Below are 19,389 nucleotides of genomic sequence, written 5' to 3' on the forward strand. Positions count from 1 at the left end.
CAAACATTTACAAAGGCATGGATTGGAATACAGTTTCTAGTGAACTAATCTAGAAAAACACGATTGCTCACTTTCCCACAGGAAGAAATCATGGAGTTTCACCCATGCTCCCCTTCCTGTATGATTAACTGATACTTCTGTACCAACAACAGATGACCTGCAGTAACCATTCACAAGGGGCTAAAGTCATAAATAGATACAGTCTCAAAAATATTTGTCTAAAAGCAAAACAACTCTCAAGTCAGCTGAGCAACATGATAGGTTTGCTTGGCACATATTAAGACATAAGGATTGAATCTTCCCACAACTTAGAGCCTATGTAGTTTTCTCAGATAATCCATGCAAACAAAGCAATAAAAGATCTATCAACTAAGAAAAAAAAAAATCAGATATAGTTATAAATATCTATGCTGGTAATGAATACAAGCTGGCTATATTTCATTGATGGCAAAAATAAAAATGCAGACCAGTTTTATCATGACTTTCAAACAGGAGTGCAGAGTCATAATTAAGCTCAGATCTCAACGTTAATGGAAAACTCAATTGTATCAGCATCCACAAAGTCTATGCAATACAAATATCTATTAATAATGAGAAGCAACTATACCAAAGGCATGGATAAATATAGAAAAAGCCTATAAATAAAAAAGACTGCATATAACTGCCCGAATAGACTGGAAGTTAAGTCTTATTAATGCTTTAATGAAATGAAAGCTATCTTCTATCAGCACAACATTCTCTAAAGAATTAGGAAGCAGCTGGAAACACCTATTGAGGATACCAGCTGTCCTCCGAAGATGTTATCCCCAGAAGCTGTGATCCAAGAACATCAGCTTTTTCAGTTCTTTTGTAAAGATCTCCAACTGTTGTGGTGGCAAAGCAGAGTTCAAAGGTTTGAACTGCCCCATTAATTCACTCTGGGCTTTATCCTGCTGCCAATAACTCACGTGTCAGGGTTGCTGGTTCTTTTCTCCTTTAACCAAAGAGAGGAAGGACTGCAGAGCTGCACAGCCAGTTGCTCTGAATGCTGCCTTACTTTGGTTTATGGAGAAGGGCCAAAGAGTAGGGGGAGGTTTTGGGACTTACTAGAAATATTTTCCCCTCCAGTTAAAGAGCCATGCACATATTCCAGCTCAGGCAGAGAGGAACGAAGCAAGAAAACTGGCTGGGCTCAGAGTAGCACAACAGTATTTACAGTATGATTCACGGATGAAACACTTGCTAGTGGGACACAGACATGTAATTTATTTCAGCAATACTTGTGGAAGGAGCTAAACAGGTAGGCAAAGCACAGAAGAATAAGACTACTGTAACCCTGACTTTCTTCCACTCTTCTTTCACATTCAAACTTAAGAGGCTGCTTGAATTTAAACTCTGTATCTTGAAGCTTTATAGCACTTATGATAAACAATTTGGTGGCACAGGTGAGGCCAGTGTTAAATACAATGAGATTTCATCATTCACACAGTGAATGATGAAGCTTTACAAACCACAGAATTCTGATGTCTATTCAGAAATTAATTGAAATATTTTGTTTAATATTGCAGGAGACTTAGTACAAAGTTTAATGATTATGTAGTTGTCATACTATTTATAAGGCACTCTTCAAGCACACCCATGGACTGGCTGATCAGTGTATCAAACACAGTAAGATATACGAATGTAAACAAAACATAACAAAGAAAGTTGGGTCCTGACTTTAAAATGATAGAGGTTAAATTCCACAGCCTTGAAGCCAGATTTGGAATAAGTTTAGTGCTTAGAAGTCATTTAAAAAGTAATAATGTTTCTCTAACGAAAGAATTGAACTTCTAAGTATAAAATGTGGCTATATTTCTGATATCAGCACACTGAATCAAATTATATCTGAAAAATTAAGAAAGTATGAAAAAAACCTGCCTGTCTTGTCGAAGGAGAAACAGATCGGATTTCAATGAACTAAATGGAGTCAAGGGGTTAAGGACAGAGGTTCAAAATATTAGCAGGGACGAAAATGCAAACAAATGTATTCAAAAGAGCCCAGGGAAATCAGACTTTTGCATGCAAAGCCTGTCAGAAAACAAAATTTCCTGTTGCCATGGAAATTGAAATAAAACCAAACCCCATTCCCAATCACAATGGATTTTGAAATTTCCTCTGGAAGAAAGTTTCCAGGGGAAAAAAAAAAGATTAATTCAGAGCCATAAAAATATGCTGCTTCTGACATATGAAATGCTTTGTGTAGGTAAGGATCAGGATTTCATTTCAGTAGTTCAGCTCACCTCTATTTATATAATTAAAATATTAATAGCTATATGATAACAAATATACTTAACACACAAGAAAAACCTTTTCAGTACTATATGCAAATAAGTGCATGACAAATCAAACAGATCACAAAGAAGATGATTTAAGTATTTCTGGTTTGCACTTTGACTTTTAAAATCAGACATGAAATGGAATTATTAGCACTTCCTTACAAGGGTGCTGCCGGGAAGATAAATCACATCTGTATAGTGCTCACGTACCAAAATGATTTATACCATGAAAAATTAGGCAAATATGCCAAAGACTGATAGTAGCCTTGGAATTTGCTCATGGCAGACTGTCACTGTATCTCAGTCATGCTCCCAAGGACCCTTTTACTGAGTAAGAAGTTATGTCACTCTCTATTGACATGTATTCCCAGTTTCACCCCCAGAAGGTCCTTCCTCCTTTTCCACCAGTGAGACCATGGGAAAATATTGGCCAACACCACAAAGGGTATCCACTTCTCCCCTTAAGTCCAAGACAGAGTAACAACAGCAATTCAAATGTGCAAGGTTGGGTCCCATCATCTATCTGTTTTCTCCTCAACACACCCCAAGTTCTTGGGCCAGGGACATCTCTGTGACACAGGTAGGTAGCCCAGCAAAGTTCTTATTGAAGCCACTGAGTCAGACCGTCAGTGGAGTAAGTTTTCCCACCTCCAACAAACTCACAAGTTATACAAAATTTTGGACTGTTGCCACAACTATGGAGTCACTGAAAAAAGAGCTGAATCTCCATCAAGAGGACAGTAATCCAGGGCCTTTTCAACTTTTCAGGTTCACAACTCCCCTCCACCCACTCAGCAGAGAATTATTATTTTTTTAAACCTGGGTCATTGGAGCAATCTGCTCTATCTTTACACAGATTTATATCAGCATGACTGAGACAACAAGCAGCTGGAGCTGGGGCTGGGCAAGGGCTGCAGGGGAGCAGGAGAAATTCTTGAACCACTTTTACCACCAACCTTTCATCTTCACTCTCCCTGACTTGAGCTCAGCTCCTTTGCTCCCTAAATAGTACAGAAGAAAACCTATGCTTTGTCTTCTTGCAAAAGTCTTTCACATATATTAAGATTGTTCTAACTGCCCAAGCCTTCTCTTCTCTAGACTAAACAGCATAAATATTAAATAATAATATCATAACAATCTCTCTCTTGAGCCTACCTATCCATTTTAGCACACTACTTCTGCTTACCAGCCACTAAGCAGTTACTGGTTGATGCTAGTTTATTTACTGGAAAGAGCTCTGTTCGAAACGTATTCACCAATTATTGCAGGAGAACATAAATATCCATTTGTAACTACTACTTAAAAGAAATAACAATTTTCTCTCTGATCAGCCTTCACAGTTAGATTCCCGTCAAAGGAATCACATGAACAGATAGGGTCCAACAGGCTTTTCATGTGTTCTCTTTTTTTGTGCTTCATAATGAAGCTCTCACTCATAAACTTGTTAAAATGGGCTCATTTCCTTTCTCAGGATGTGATTTTCTTGTAACTGCTTTTTATTTTCTGTCCTGAGCAAACTAGACGATTCATTTCTCCTTACCAACCACCACCTGAGTGTCATGCACATCGAGGGAAGGCAATGGATCAGCCACAGCAACCATGGAGGTGACACAGATTATTTTTTTTTCTCCATCTGAATTCTCCAAGGAAAATAAGCATTTCCAAAGAATACAGCTAAAACTGGATGAAAACAATTTTTTGTGAATAGCAAATTCATTGAAAAAGGCTGTGACAGGGAGACAAACTTTATTTCTGAATCCAGCCCACAGTTGGTGGGAATTTTCCACAAAACAAACAAACCGAACAAAAAACAAAACAAAAAAGGCAGGAGGGATTTTGGAACAGTGCATATTTCATTGTGAAATTTTCTGAGAGCATCTTGTTTCCAAAGATGCTGAAATGTTGCATTTCAACATATTCTAAAAAAATACTTTTTCATTGTGAACCTTTTTTTTTTAATTTCAAACCAGCCTAAATTTAATTAGATGCAAAAACATTAACCCCTCAAAATCAAATTAAACATTGAGTCAAAGAAAAAAAGCTCAAGGGATCTTAAATTATGGATTCTTTTAAACAATTTGGATCACCAACCAAATAGAAAAACCTATTGTTTGCTGTAATAAATTATACTAATTTTTATATAACTATGACAGGACAGCACAGGGCATGATTTTTTTTTCCCCCCTCATATTAATACGTTTTGGGTTTTTTCCTTAGACATTTCATTAAAGACAGCTCATTTTAAACAGCTTGACCAAAACTAAAATTAGTTCTTCCAGCAAGACCTCAACTTTTTCCACTTCTCCACAGTTAAATCATCACTTCCCCAGTAACATGAGGTCTTCTTCAAGATCACCACCCCATTTTTGACCACTGCACTCCTCCTAAGGAAGGAGTGTATAGATGGAGAGACAACTGCCGTCCTACACAGTTTAAATGTCAGAAACAAGAGGCAAAAGATGTGATGGAAACCAGAAGTGCGGGATGACAGAATGGCTGGCAGAGGATCACATGAAACTTCAATTAGAGCTGCAAGGGAAGATCCCAATCCTTTGTAGCCCAAAGCCGCTGCTCTCCACCACGAGAGCAATCCGCCTGAGCCAGCCCAGATCCACCCGACGCTCCATGCCCACCTGCATTGCAATACCTACAGTTTTCTCTTCCTGGCGGAAGCAGGATTGGCTCCCGATCCCTTCAGTACTGTTGTTCCCAAATGACCACAACAAAACGCTTAGCTGCCCCCTTTCCCAGCACTTGAGCTGCCTTCACACTGCCAAAGATAACTTTTAATTAAGGTGTCGAAAACTGACAGGCTTGATCAGAGAGATGGTTTCCTCCATGCAGAGCTGTCTCAGATTCCAAACTCCTTTTTCAGCTACTTTTTTTGACCACTTCATCAACAAGTGGTTCATCATGTGACTTGCCAAGAGAAAGGTATCTCAATCTCCATGAAAGGAGTCAGAGATAGGAAAGAGTCAGCAATTTTTCCTTCCTGTCCTTATTTTTTTTATGCTTAAGGGTATATATAGTTTCTTTCTGATGATTTAGTCCAACAAAGATCACTCTGATAACTGTGGAATTATTTGGCCATGAGTTATTAGTCAAATATTTTTGCCTGCCTTTTTTCACCACACAAAGCGCCATGCATTTTTCTTCCCTTTTTCTCCTCCATCCAAAAATAATTAATCAGCCCATGTAAGGTTTATTGCAAGTGGGTTTTTGTATGGTGAACTAGATTTGTGGTGAGGAAGTCACCTGCATTTTAAAGGAACTGGATACTGAAATTACATGTGGGAGCACAAGATTTTAGCAATACAAAGCATTTCTTCCTGACCTCATTCCCTTCACCCTTTCTTTTAGTTTGCTGAATAGCTGGGAACATTGCATGGATTATATAGCCTAACACATGCTGTATGCCTAAAAGAGGAGTAAGCATTGCCAAAGCCCTCTTGGATGCTATTAAGTACAGGATCAAAAGGAAAAGAAAGACCATGAAGTGAGCTAGACTGTCCCCTTCCCAAAACAAATTTATCTCCCAGGTTACAGTCCACAGTGGTTCATCCATTTTGAAATGACCACAGGAAGGGAAACTGCACTTTGCCAAAGCTGCACTATGGCACAGTCCTCTTCCTTGGAAGATGTTTCTCTGTAGGAGTTGAGAGGAAAAGCTTCAAGACCTGGGGGGTAAGATTTCCCGACAAAGCATCTTTGCAGCATGTCCTCTTTACAGACATGGCTCTTGCATCAGCCCTTTTTTCCTGTTCCATTACCTCCTTCCAGCTGCTCTTGTTGCATTTCTCCTCTGATTTCAGGACTGAAGAAGTATTTTAATGCTTGGGGAAATTGGCAACAGATTGAGAAGGACATTGTGGATAGGGCACAGAAGGCTGCAGTTCATGCAGTGCAGCTATGCAGCAGAAAACCACTGGTGCAGAGATGTCATCTTCTTTCCACCCACCACCCCGAGCACTGAGTATGCAAGAGTTGTGTGGCACATCCAGCATGCAGATTCCCTACTCCAGTTCCCAGATTCCTCCAACACTTATTTTCATATGGACTCGCAGTGGCCCTAAAGACTCTCTGAACACTGAATTTTCACCTAGATTTTGTTATACTACTCCCATTCCTGCCCTGTCATGACAAGGACATGCTACATGCTACTCCCATTCCTGTCTCCTATGACAAGGCAGAAAAGCCAGGGAAAAAAGTCCTTGAGCCACCTTTTCCCCCTCATCTCAGTATTTGCTTTCAAGGAATCCTTGTGTTTTCTAAACCCTTTCCAGATACCCTAAACCTTCTTGGGATTAATTAAAACATTAAATGGGGCACATAGAGGTTTTCAGCAGGTGACAATACAGTGAAAGCAAGCTAACAGAAACCGACATTTCTGCTGCAAGTGCCCTTGGCAAAGACCCACGTTCCCACTTGTGCGCTCGCACTGCACTGCCTAATGGGATCACTTTGCATGCACCGCACACCCCTGTAATGCAGCAACTCCTCAGCGAGTGTCAGCACGGTAGATTAACAGAGGTTACCTTTGGTGCCAGACTTCTAAAAGCCTGCACAATAACGCTTTGACAGCTGTCCAATCAGTCTGTATACGTCTAGATATATAAAATACCCAAAGCACCAGCCTCCCATTTACAGAGGCAGTCTAAAAACCAAGAGTACATTACTGCACCAAAAGCTGCAACTAGAACAGAACCAGATTAATACCTGAATTTCTATTAACCTTTCATTCACTGAACACTGCCAGAACTTTAGTTCTGTGGCTTGAGATACATTAAATGTGCCATACCTATGCATGAATCCATATGTTGCTTAGGAATGCTTCTGATGAGTTTTAAATTCATTCTCAAGCCCTGTAACAGTATATTTGACATCACTCCAGACCGAAATGCTGTACCCTATCTTTTCCTTCAATTATCTAAAAAAATTTTCCGGATAAATATTGTCTATTATTTATTTTGATTCTTCAGTCAATACAAAAAAATACTAATGCAAAAGTGTGTGATGCCAAAGGCAAAAGAACAGAATTACAAAATAAATTGTAAAGAATTCAAGCACCCCCACACCCTACCCACCAGGCATTTCTCTTTCCACACCTATAACTAGAGCTAATTTAATCTTAAAAATATCCAGCAAGGAAAAATATTGCTGTGGTTTTGGTACATTATGTTTTTGCATTTAAAAAAAAAAAGTTGGAACAACATGAAAAATTATTGTCCCAAGGGAAGGGGGGGGTTTACAAAAAACTCATGTTCATTTTTAACTGCCTTAACTTCAATGTGCCATTCATTTCGTTCAACACTCTTCATCACCACAGAACAGCAAGATTGTTACTCCATACCCTCCTGAAATATTTAGAGAAATAAGGAAAAAATGTGGTTTGCCTTCCACCCAGGAGGCTTATGAAGCCATGCTGTCAGACACCAGCATCCTTCTGGTTCATAAGGAATTCCTGTGCACTCACAAGCATTCAGCTGGCCTTTTGGCACCATGAGTTATTTATTCACCATGTTTTTTTTCCAAAGATCCACAATCCAAATATGCAAATTGCAACCCCATTTTCCAAAACCCAAATAAATGGATACTTATTTGTGTACTTGGGGTTACACCACCTGGAATAAAATGCTAAACTTACCTATCTGCCTGTCTCAGGACCTAAGCTGGTCTTCAAATAATTGGTAAAAACAAAATCACCTAAAGTCCTAAGATGCTCAATTCAGGAGCAGGGAAAATCCCTTTCTGTGAAATGTATGGCTTTTGATGTTGTCAAAAAATAATATTGGACTAGAGAAACTGTTTGAACTCTTTCACGCTTGTAGTTTCCAGGTTTCTAGGAAATGGAGTAGAAGCTGCAAGGATGATTTATAGCATGTGCAACACTTCAGAAACATCCAAACTCCAGTCAGCGTGAAAAGCAGAGACAGCGTAACATCTAGTAACTGGCTTAGAGAAAAGGACATACTGTACCTGCAACTCAAAGCCTGTGGGAAGACAATATATTATTCCGGCTAATGGAATGGGTTCAAGGTTATATACAGATCTCTTCCTGTGATTCAGTAAAAGCCCTTGGATTAACACAACACAGAGTAGCCTTCAAACGGCTGCAGCTAAATATCTAAACCTTGAAGTTCTTCCTCGTTTCTGCTTTCTCTCCCAGGTCTCTTAGAGGTTTAGGAGGGTGTCAACACCAAATTCAGTGATATTATTTTACCTCCCCAAAGGCCATTTCATACAAACCTCGTTATTTTCTCACCCAACACTATCCCTTTCTAGGGACAGCTGGCTACCCACCTAATAGCCCCAGGAAAGGTTCGTTGAGCAGTCCCCAAGGCTATAGGGGTCCCTCGGCCTATATGCTCAACCAAGAAGATCTCAGTGTTAAGTGTGCAAAGGAAGAAAGGGAAGCCCACTACTGGTGCCTGTGTATGGTCCCTTGCTCCTCCACCCCACCGAGGCAGCTGCAACATTAAAACAGCAGTTGCAGCTAAACAATATTTCTGCAATTTCTTCAAGCCCGGAATTTTTTCCAGCTTCACAGCTGTAATACCAGGACTTGGCTCACTATTATTTTATTTATTATTTATTATTATATTAATGCACAGGGGCAGATTTTACAATACAAGGCACGGTAAGAATATTTTATATGGCTTACAGGAAGCCAAGAAATAATGCAAATTTGGGTCACAAAAGTACTGTCAGCATATTGTGCCTGCCACTTTGCCAACATCAGTTTGCTCCCTCTGGTATTTTATTATGTGGTTTTTTTTAATTACTACAGGAGACTGAACTTCAACTTGCTGGTTATTACAGACTCTAACAGACAGCTAGCAAGGCTTTTGGGGAAAGTCCAAATTTTCTTGTATAGGAAACTGTTTTTAGCAATATTACACTGGATTAATCCTTAGCCAATGGCTATCACTGACCAGCCTTCAGGCTTCAGAATGGATTCTTGTGCCTGGCTTCACGTCACCCAGTTCAGATGCCTACATCAGAAACACAGTCCTTCCTACATATACAGCGTTGAGAGGAGAAGGATGGCACCACCAGAGGATAATCAGGTCCCTACCTCTTGTTGTCTAGCACTCATCAGATCTAACCTCAGCTACCTAAAGGCCAGCCATCTAACCTAACTAAATCATATAGGCTGGTCGTATAGCCATCTTCAGATAGGACCCATCTACAGGTAAGACCTTTGTATAGATAGGATGTGCTGTCTCCTGAGGAGGTCTGTTTTTAATCTGTTGACAGAGAGAGCCCAAATGACCAGACACATAATAGCTGAGGTTAGGGGAAATGAATTCTGCCAGGGTGTCTTTCTGTCTCTGCTGATTCGTAAGAGATCCTAGGACAATGACACTAAATTAGGCTATACCAATCTCTAACATAGCCATATGCTAGTTAGAGTAGGATTTGCAGTGGAAATAGCAATGAATGCCATAAAAAATTAGGTGACTCAGAAAATATATATGCCATTAAATAGTAGAAAGCAAATAAAGATTAAACAATTGTAATACAATGCCTTCTTGGGCTCTACCTTGAAAGAGTTTTGAAGAAGCAGTGAGAGCAGATTACCTTCATAAGTCACCACATGAAGCCGCATGGTATTGGTTTTAGTTGACAAAATATGGGACCAGTTAAGGTTCTCCTCCACCACCGGCCCTCAGCTTGGGATCCCCAGTTCGTTGGCCTACAGGTTCATCGGCCTGTTGGGAATGCTGCAGAGTCTCTTCCTCCCACTGGTATATGCAATTTGGGGAAAACTGATGTGTGTGCGGATGAGAAAGCCCTTGACTTGCAGCCCTTGACCTGCTAAAACTCTGAGCAAAGACTGCCCCCTCCAATATATTCATTATAAAGATAGGAGATGTAGGTGGTTTCTCAAGGAAAGTGTCATATTTTATATTTAATCTGATTATATTACACACCTAAGTGAGCCCTGCCCAGAGGGCATATATACAGTTAAATATAAACTATATCCACCCTCCAGGACCTCTGTCTTTTACTCCTTAACTACCTGTAACAGCTATCAGCCTATACCACAATGAATTACCACTCCTTGTGCTACCTTCATTGTGCCAGTCAGGTGGGAGGGCAATGCCCAGAGTGGAAGTAAGTAACAAAGTCTTGTAACTTGTCTAGAGACACACAGTGACTTTTTCTTCTGCTAGATTGTGCTTGGACCATAGGCTTACCATGAAGAATTAACTACAAATACACAAGAAATTAAAAAAGAGCTCTCAGCAAGTCATGACATTTTGCTGTGCTTAGAAGAGATACCACAATTATTGTGCAGCGGGAAAGTGCTGAGATGGTTTTAATGGCATCTGCTGTCTCCTGATTGACAGAGCATAAACATTTCAGAAATACAAGCAACAGCACTGCAGCCATACAGCACCAGACAGCAATATTTACTGATCGTGACCGAGCTACTGCTATCAGCCACAAATTGCACATCTAGCCAGGGTTATTCTGATTTTGTTTTAGAAATACCTTCTTTTGGATGAAGAGGTATTAGCAGCTTCACAAACACTGTCAGCTAATCAAAAAATATTAGAGAAACTCTCCACAGCTCCGTGGTTTTCTGTCACTTGCTCTAGATGTCAGGAATGTGTGGAAGTGAATAAATGTATTAATATACAGCAGCCCGTCAGGAGCCCTTGGCACGCTGTGAGCCCATGTACTGCCTTTGCCAGTCAAATCTGCCTGATACCCCCAGCATTCCCTGACAGCAACCCGTTCACACGGGGGTCGGCATGGAGTCTGCTTTTAAATGGTAGTATTTCACATTATGGTGCCTGACACTAATTTCTACCTAAGCCGTAAGCGATATTTCATTTACAGGCCTGATACAGATGTGCCATTTATTTAGCTCATGTTTACCCTCATTGATTTGAGCCACATTGTGACTTTTCTTACAAAAAAGCACAGCCCGAAAGGGTATTAATCGCTGCTCATATACACAGCAGGAGTGCTCACTAATTTCATCCCCGCCAAGTTCTGCCTGCTACCATCCAGGTAGATGAAACATACCTCTCTGGACTCAGAAAGACCCTTGTTCTGGGACAGAAACAGGACTGCTGGACCACAGGCTGCGTGGGAAGGGAGGCCAGGGTGGTAGCAGGAGGGGATGCAAGGCAGAAGGGGAGGAAAAGGAAGAAAAGCACTGGTGGAAAAAACAAGAAATAAAGTGAAGACAAGTGAGAACTCTTTCTGTCAAGTTCTTTTTCTTTTCCTTTCTTCTAAGGTCCTCTCAGGCTTTTCCATCATCCGTTTTGGTTGACAGCTTCCTACCTTCTCCTGTTTCTCTTTTCTCATTCCTCTACATTGGCCTTTTCCCTCTTCTAACACACGCTGAAAAATGGTGGCAGTGACAGAGCCTGCTCCCAGCAAAGCACGAGCTGCAGGCAGTTGGGTGATACCCCCTGCCAGTTGGAAGCTGCTCGAGCAAGGAACTGCAACACGGTGCAGTGGTGTCTTCCCATGCTATGCTAGGGAAAAACGCTGCAAAGATGGATGCTACTCTGGAAATAATGAATATCGAAGGGGAACCATTTGCCATCAAGACAAACAAACTAATCATGTGCCAGGAAACTGTTTTATATAAAGACAAACAAATCTCTCCCATACAAAATGGGATGCATATCGAAACAGTAACATCTTCTGTGCTTTGGTGTCTGAAACAGAGCAGCTGGGTGGAAAGAATTCAGGATGTGTTTTTAAAGAGAAAAACATATGGTACGGGAATACAAAAGCAATAAAGACAATCTACCTTTCGTTGATACTGATATTACATATTGATAATATGTAACTCTAGACCAAGGAAGAAGACAAATAAGAAACAATCCCCTCTTACGCTTATCTCTTACTAGTAAATTATTCTACTAAAAATTTTTACTAGCAGGAAGAACATGCAGTATCTCAGTATTTGCTCTCATCTCTTTTTTTCTGGCACTCAAGACTTGTGACACTCTCTAATACCAGTGCATGTTACAGGACTGCAGTTCTGCCTTGACAGGAGTGTCTTTTGGCATGAAACAGGGCTCACATCCTGCTCCCAGTTACACCTATGTGAAACTAAGGTGCTGGATTCACCTTAGGGATCAGATAACAATGAAGCCATTTTTTAAGATACAACTGATTTGAAAAAAGCTGAGATCTCATCCCAGAAATCAAAATAACATACACTGCATGATACATGGATATGTACTCTACCTTCTGATACGTTCCAAAAAACATGCCTCACTTTGCTGCAAGATGTATCTATGCATAAAAAAAAGTCAGAGGAACTTAAACAGTGTCACAGCCTTAAGATTGATTCATACGATTGATCAAGAACTTATCAATTTTATGACGATTTACCAGTCAGCAAAATTTAATACAAAAAGTTGTATATTCTGAGATCCTTGGGTATTGATTTATAGATAAGATTAGACTTTTCAGTCACAGTTTTTTTTCAACTATTTAATACAAATTTCTTGCAGCTTTTGTTGCATTACAATATTTTTCATTGCTTTTGAACTTTAGCGGCAATGTAATATAACTTTATATGGAGACTACCAAGAGAGTTTCTTTGGACAGAGAGTAATTTTTATGCTGTTATTCTGCTGGTTCCTATTATATTCATATGCACATACATATTTAATATTTTATATCATTGCATCTTTATAATGCTAATTGTTCACTAAGAAGAAAACACATTTAGGCTAACTTTCCCTTTTGGTATTCCTGCACTAACTATGGGAAGAATTAACCTTAATTATTCGTGAAGCATCACATACACTTATGACACTCAGCAAGTAATAAGCCAGATTTTGAAGTTTCTTCACAGCTCAAAATATTCTCTTCAAGCCCCACATCACTATATTTGTGCACAGCAGTCCTGAGGGACACCTCTTTCTGAGGTATAGGTTGATCCATCCCATTCTTTTTTGTTTCTCCATCTCAGAAAGAGGTTGGAGCTCTGTGCCTCAGTAAATACCAGTGCACCTCAGCTACTCAGTATATTTTGCAATAGAAAACCTGGCAGACATCTGAAAAATCAGCGCTCTGCAGAGGCTAAAATCGATTGCCATCTTCTGCTTTTACTCATTCTTGAAGTCAACTCCTACTGAGTTTGATCTGCCTCGGTAGAAACTGAGTAAGGGCTTCAGCATTTGGCCCAATAACAAAACAAAACAAACAAACAAAAAAAACCCCAACCCAACAAAACAAAAACTGAAGCCTCTCTTTAAGGAAAATATCAACATCACAGTATCTCAATTTTCTGTTGCCCAGCATCTAATTTAGTCACTAGACAAATGAAAGAAAATGAGTGTTCACAAACACTATGGACTTCTATAGGGTCCTCGAGTTTCTCCAGCACCCCTTTATGCTAGGCTCAAGGGCTGGCTTTCCTTTTAAATAGCCCTAGAAGATCCAGTTTGAACCAGAGCAGGATTAGCTGGCTGCAAAAGAAATCCCTGCAGAGGAGAGGAACGCACAGAGCTGCAGCACACTGCCAGGCAATGAGCACTGCTCCAGCCCGTAGTACGAACCAGGAAAGCTGCCATCACCAACAGATGAGCTTTAGAAAAAGGAGATGAAATAGTTTAATATACAGGTGCCCACACGCAGTGCCCATCCTACCTCTCTGATGGGCGATATATGGTACAGGAGAGCATGTCCGCACATCTCCGTTGCTTGGCATTACAGCCCTGGACCGAGAACCAGCGCAGCCGAGATGCTGCTCACATTTGTTCCTACCACCGAGGCAGTAACCTCCAGCAAAGGAGCAGCGCTGACAGCACGGAGCAATAACTTCTAAAGACCACCACTGACGTTTGCTTCAGTGTCCACAAAACAAAGCCTCTGGGGAAGCCACCAGGGTGGTCTTAATCACAGCAGGATCCTCTCCAGGCACCAGAATTGCTCAAGTTCGCAATGGCAAAAGAGGTGGCTAAAAGGTATAATAAGCTCCTGTCCTGTCTTAGCCCACACACTTTGTCCTGCAACTTGTGATTTAGACCGTTTAGGACCTGATAGAGCTTGGCCATGCTGGACACTGGGAAAAATATAGGCACAATGGGATTAATTTATTTTAACAAACTAAAAATGTATTGTGCTTTTGGAAAGAAATTCATAAATATTATGCTTCCATGGAGTAAAAACAATATGTACCAATACATTTTCTGCCCCAACTTAGAAAACGGGTTCCCAACTCCAAGATTACATAAATATGTTAGTGAGCACAGTTTTACGTGTACATAGTTCCTTCTTTTTCCTGATGTATTTGCAGGTAAAAACTTCATTGACTTGTGCGATAGTTCTTACATGTCTGTAATATATGTCTACCTGAACAGCAGCAAATTATAAAAGTAGATTCTGTATAAGCTATCAGATTGTTGCAGGGAAAAAAATAACCAAACAAACAAACAAAACCACCACAAAACCAAACAAACACTGATCTCACATTTAAAACTGTTTTCCTGACTTTTTCTCCCAAAAAATGCATAACATTAGTTGTCTAAAAACTAAACCACCATATGAGGCATATTTTAAAGCCTCATATAAACAATGAAGCTTGTATGGCATCCTCAGAGCAAAGAATGTCCAAATATGGCTGAGAGTTAAGTACCCTGAGAATTAACTGCTCCTAATAAATTCACTGAAGTTTGTAAGTCCACATTTACCAAGAATCAGAAGAGAAATAAAGGGAAGAGAAAGAGATTCAACTCATTTTCCTGTACCATTTTCTAAAGATGTTGTGTTATAAACATCCTCCATATCTTGGATGCTGGAGGCATCTGTTGAATCTTGGTCACTGACTACAATTCCTACTGAAGAAAGGCTAGAAATGAAGGAGTGCATCTTTTTTGCATAAATATCCCTAATGTTAAAATAAGGTAGGTCATTACATTTCTCTTTGCGATCATTGTTGCATTGGTCTGGATCAATATCCTTTTGTTTTTGATAGTACTTAGAAAACTTGTTGAAAATAATGGTGATTGGAAGTGCTACCACTAGTATCCCACAGATAATGCATAGGGTGCCGAGCAGCTTTCCAGCAAGCGTGACCGGGTAAGTGTCCCCATAACCGACAGTGGTCATGCTGATGGTTGCCCACCACCAGCAAACAGGGATGCTGTGCAGTTCTGATGAGTCATCATCTTTCTCCACTGAGTAGACAAGCACTGAAAAAATAGAAATCCCAACAGACAAAAACAAAAGCAGAAGTCCAACTTCCTGATAGCTATGTCTCAAAGTGGCGCCTAAAGACCGCAGTCCTACGGAGTGCCTGGCCAGTTTCAGGATGCGAAATATCCTCATTAACCGCAGGATCTGAACCACTTTCCCCATGTTTTCAATATCTTCACTTTCTTCTTCCTTCGTGTCCACAGCCAAGGTGGCATAAAATGGGATAATAGAGACAAAATCAATGATATTCAGTGGTTTCTTCCAGAATTTCTTTTGACTCGGAGCAGTGATGAGCCTGATCACTAGCTCAGCAGTGAACCAGATGATGCACGTAATCTCCACGGCTTCCAGCACAGGGTCTTCAATCTCCCTGTCATTGGCGTCCAGCCTTTGAAACTCTGGCATGCTGTGAATGCACATGGCCACGATTGACGCCAAGACAACACTCAGGGACGACACGGCAATTAACTTGGCAGACAAACAGTATGCAGGATTTTCCATTCTGACCCAGATCTTCTTTCTTATTTCACCAAAACACAGATCGTCAAACTTTTCCAGCTCTTTATCAAATATGGATGACTCTTCGTTAGAGGAGTCAATACTTCTGTCATTGCTCTTCTGATCCCAGTCTTTCTCAGGACCTTCTTCTTTCCTTTCTTGGTACCGATTGCTGCAGCAGGAATCAATGAACAGCTCATTTATCCCCCAGTATTCTATTTCCTGGCAGAAGGAAAAGACACAAAGTTCTTCCATGACATGAAGTTTGCCTGTATAGTAAAAATTCAGAACATATCGGAACAAGGAAGGATTCCTGTCAAAGTAATATTCCTTGTCCGCAACACTATAATCATCACATAGTTCTAGAATAGCCTCTTCTGAATGACATTTGAGAAGTTTCCCGAGTCTGGTATGGGGAAATCGGAGCAAGGTGCTTTGATCCACCGATTGCTTAAAGCCACCCACATTCAAATTTATAAGTTCTGCATCTTTGCCAGGTCTGTGGAAAAATTCACCATAAACCATTTTGAACAGAAGAGTTTCACTGCTGGTGCCCAACGAGATTACATTGAACCTGAAAAGAACATAAGATATTGTTAGAGCATTTAATTCAGTTTTGCTCTTGTGACACATTCTTTTTTCCATCTCTGGTTACTGTGAAATGTTATAGCAAAAAAAGAAACGAAATGATGAATACCATTATTCAGCATTTCACAGAAGTAGGTTTAAATCAGTTTGATGGTTTAACTCAGCTTTCACAAATTTGAAAGCAATAGGTTCTGGTTTAGCTCTCCTTAATTTTTTTATAATGTGGAGGAAGAATTGCTTTCAAATTTGAAAGCAATAGGTTCTGGTTTAGCTCTCCTTAATTTTTTCTAATGTGGAGGAAGAATGCCTAATTCATCAATAAATCAGTCTCTGTATTACTATCACATTGAAATTAACACTCATGAGATAAGTTTACTGCAATGAAGTAAAAAATCTTATGTTAAAGACAGAAAACTTGTCAAACCATCAAAACATTTAGGACAAAGCTTAAGAGCAGCTGTCTCTCAATTATGGTTTCAGTAGAGCTGTATTGCTTTATATGATGTTGCAATTTGTAATCCGCTACTTTTGATATTATGTGCTTGAATGTGGACTGCAATTACTTCTGTGGTCATATCAATTAATTTCTTTCTAGAGTCATCCACAGAAAAGCATTCTGTATTCTTGAAAACATATCAAATGTGCATTTGAAGCTTTCCAATTCCTGACTTCAGAGTTTTGTCTAGTACATATTTGGGTATCTGCACTCCCTCGAGGTATTTTTCTACCTGCCTTCCTACTTACCTGGAGTGTCACAACCCTCTTATGACCTTGGTCAGTTCCAGAAGCTCCTCCTATTCTGCCACAGCATAGCCACAACCACTACAGTAATGCTGAGAAGTTGGTGTTGAAATGCCATTTCTGGAAACAGGAGCTTCTAGAGATGGAACTTCCACAGAAATTTTGCCTCAGCAAGTAGCTGTGGATACCTGCAGATAGACAGAAGGACATTTCAATGTTTCCATATTTTACTGTAAGTTAAATCATTCAGCTGAAACTGAATTCAAAAAGGCAGATATAGTTACTAGCAAATAAGTTAACTTTTTCAGAACTTAGCTCTTGCTTTCCTTCTAAGGAACAGTTGTCTTCAAGCCAAAATTGGCAGTTCCTACACTTGTCATGAGATTATATATAACTTCTGATCATGAGGAGAACAATTTTTTTTGATCTCTGACACTTAAACATTAATTGATGTATACTAAGCTAATTTATTTCAATTTAATATGGAAGTCAATGAATTTTAAATCTGACAAGAGAGCATTGTAATTCTCCAGTCCTAACAGATAGACTGATATCATACAAAGAAATTGCTTTGGTGCTCTTTAATGGCTTGGGGAAGCTACTCAAGGAACAGACAGTAATTTCTATACCTGTCCATCTTTCAGTGCCTCCTGCAATAGCACCAATTATGATTCAAAGTTGGGACATGTTAGAGTTTGAATATTTTTTGCTCTTCCTCAAGGTCTCCTGACTCAGTTAATGAAGGTCATTAAGGTTGTATCTATTTCCCTGTTCGTAGTGTGTGCACCATGGTTGCATCCCTGCTGTATGTCAGCATGAGAGAGTAGAACCAACACTTCTTTACATAAAAGAAACCTGGGCATTTTCATCAAACAGGAGCCACTGTAGACTTTAATAAGTGCCAGAGTGGATGGCTGGGATACTGGGCTTCAAGTACACCACCAGAACAAGTAGGAGGCAAAAGAAAAAAAAGAAAAAAAGAACCCCACCCCACAATCTTTATTCACTGTCAGCTAGAACAATTCAGTTTTCATTCAGCCTCAGGTACTTGTATTAATGGACTAGTTCTATTGAGCCATATAGCCCCACTGCCTGAATATGTAAAGATAGCAAGTGTTTTCATTCTGTAGCTCCAAATAAAAGACTAGAGCCATGGGGTCTTGTGGAGAAGGGAAGACTCGACTGAGTTGAACTGACCTCTTGATATGAATCAACTGTGAATACCCTGAACAGAGATAAGTCTGCATCTCCACCACTGCTAGCTACAGCTCCATCAGTCACACAAAGTAACTCACTATGCAACTTCTTAGGCAACTCTATCTAATCCAGAACTGAATTCCTCATCATTTTTAAAACAAACTGACTGAACTGGTTGCATCGCAGAGGTGGAGCCATTTTCCAGCTACTGATCCCAAGTCTATCGTCCCAAATGGGAGGATTCAGCGAGGCTGCTTGCCTTAGAGGGAGGGACCTACTCTGCTGCAGAGCTCCCAACCTCCTTTTACTGCAGCAAGACCTAAAGGGAGACAACCCCATCCTGCTTCACAGTAGGGTCAACCTTCATGCTCAATGTTGTCCTTGTCAGTTTTTGATTATAGCAAAAGGTGGAAATGGGAAAAGCCTTAAAAACTGGGTTCAAATTTGTGACTAAATGCCAAGGAGAGGGAAGGAAATGGAGATACAGATCCACGCTGGGAGGGAAAGCGCCAAACTGCCCAGAGAGCTGAAGAGTTTATCAGCCAGAAGTTGAATCCCTCCAGCTGAGACTGTTTCATAATATCTGTAAAATGCAGTGATTTATTTTCTCTGTGATGGAGAACACCTACTGTTTAGAGGAGCAGCAACTCCCTGCAACTGCCATGAAGGAAAGGACTTCTGTTGCCTTCTTGCCACTCCAGTGACTTCCAGACGGGGTGAGAACAGAGAAATAGATCGCTAGGTGCTCATGGTGGTAGGGTTTCAGGGCACATCAGGTTTTAATACAGACCCATTTTTCTGTTTAGGGGGAGGTTACAAAGGACTTTTTGAGCCATGACCTTCTCACTCACCTTGCCTTTAACTTCCCCACATGCAAGGGTTCTTT

The 19,389-nt window shown here is 40.2% G+C and overlaps 1 protein-coding gene across 1 annotated transcript; it reads right to left on the reverse strand.

Annotated features, from left to right (window-relative positions):
- Positions 1-15,017: 15,017 nt before the first annotated feature.
- Positions 15,018-17,361, reverse strand: KCNS3 (potassium voltage-gated channel modifier subfamily S member 3). Its single transcript, XM_076335430.1, has 2 exons — positions 17,310-17,361; positions 15,018-16,551 (listed from the first exon to the last, which is right to left on the reverse strand). Exon 2 carries the CDS (start codon positions 16,500-16,502, stop codon positions 15,018-15,020), a length of 1,485 nt encoding a protein of 494 aa, XP_076191545.1. The 5' UTR covers positions 16,503-16,551; positions 17,310-17,361.
- Between the last annotated feature and the right edge of the window lie 2,028 nt (positions 17,362-19,389).

Source organism: Aptenodytes patagonicus, chromosome 3, assembly GCF_965638725.1.
Source record: "Aptenodytes patagonicus chromosome 3, bAptPat1.pri.cur, whole genome shotgun sequence".
Lineage (NCBI taxonomy): Eukaryota > Metazoa > Chordata > Aves > Sphenisciformes > Spheniscidae > Aptenodytes > Aptenodytes patagonicus.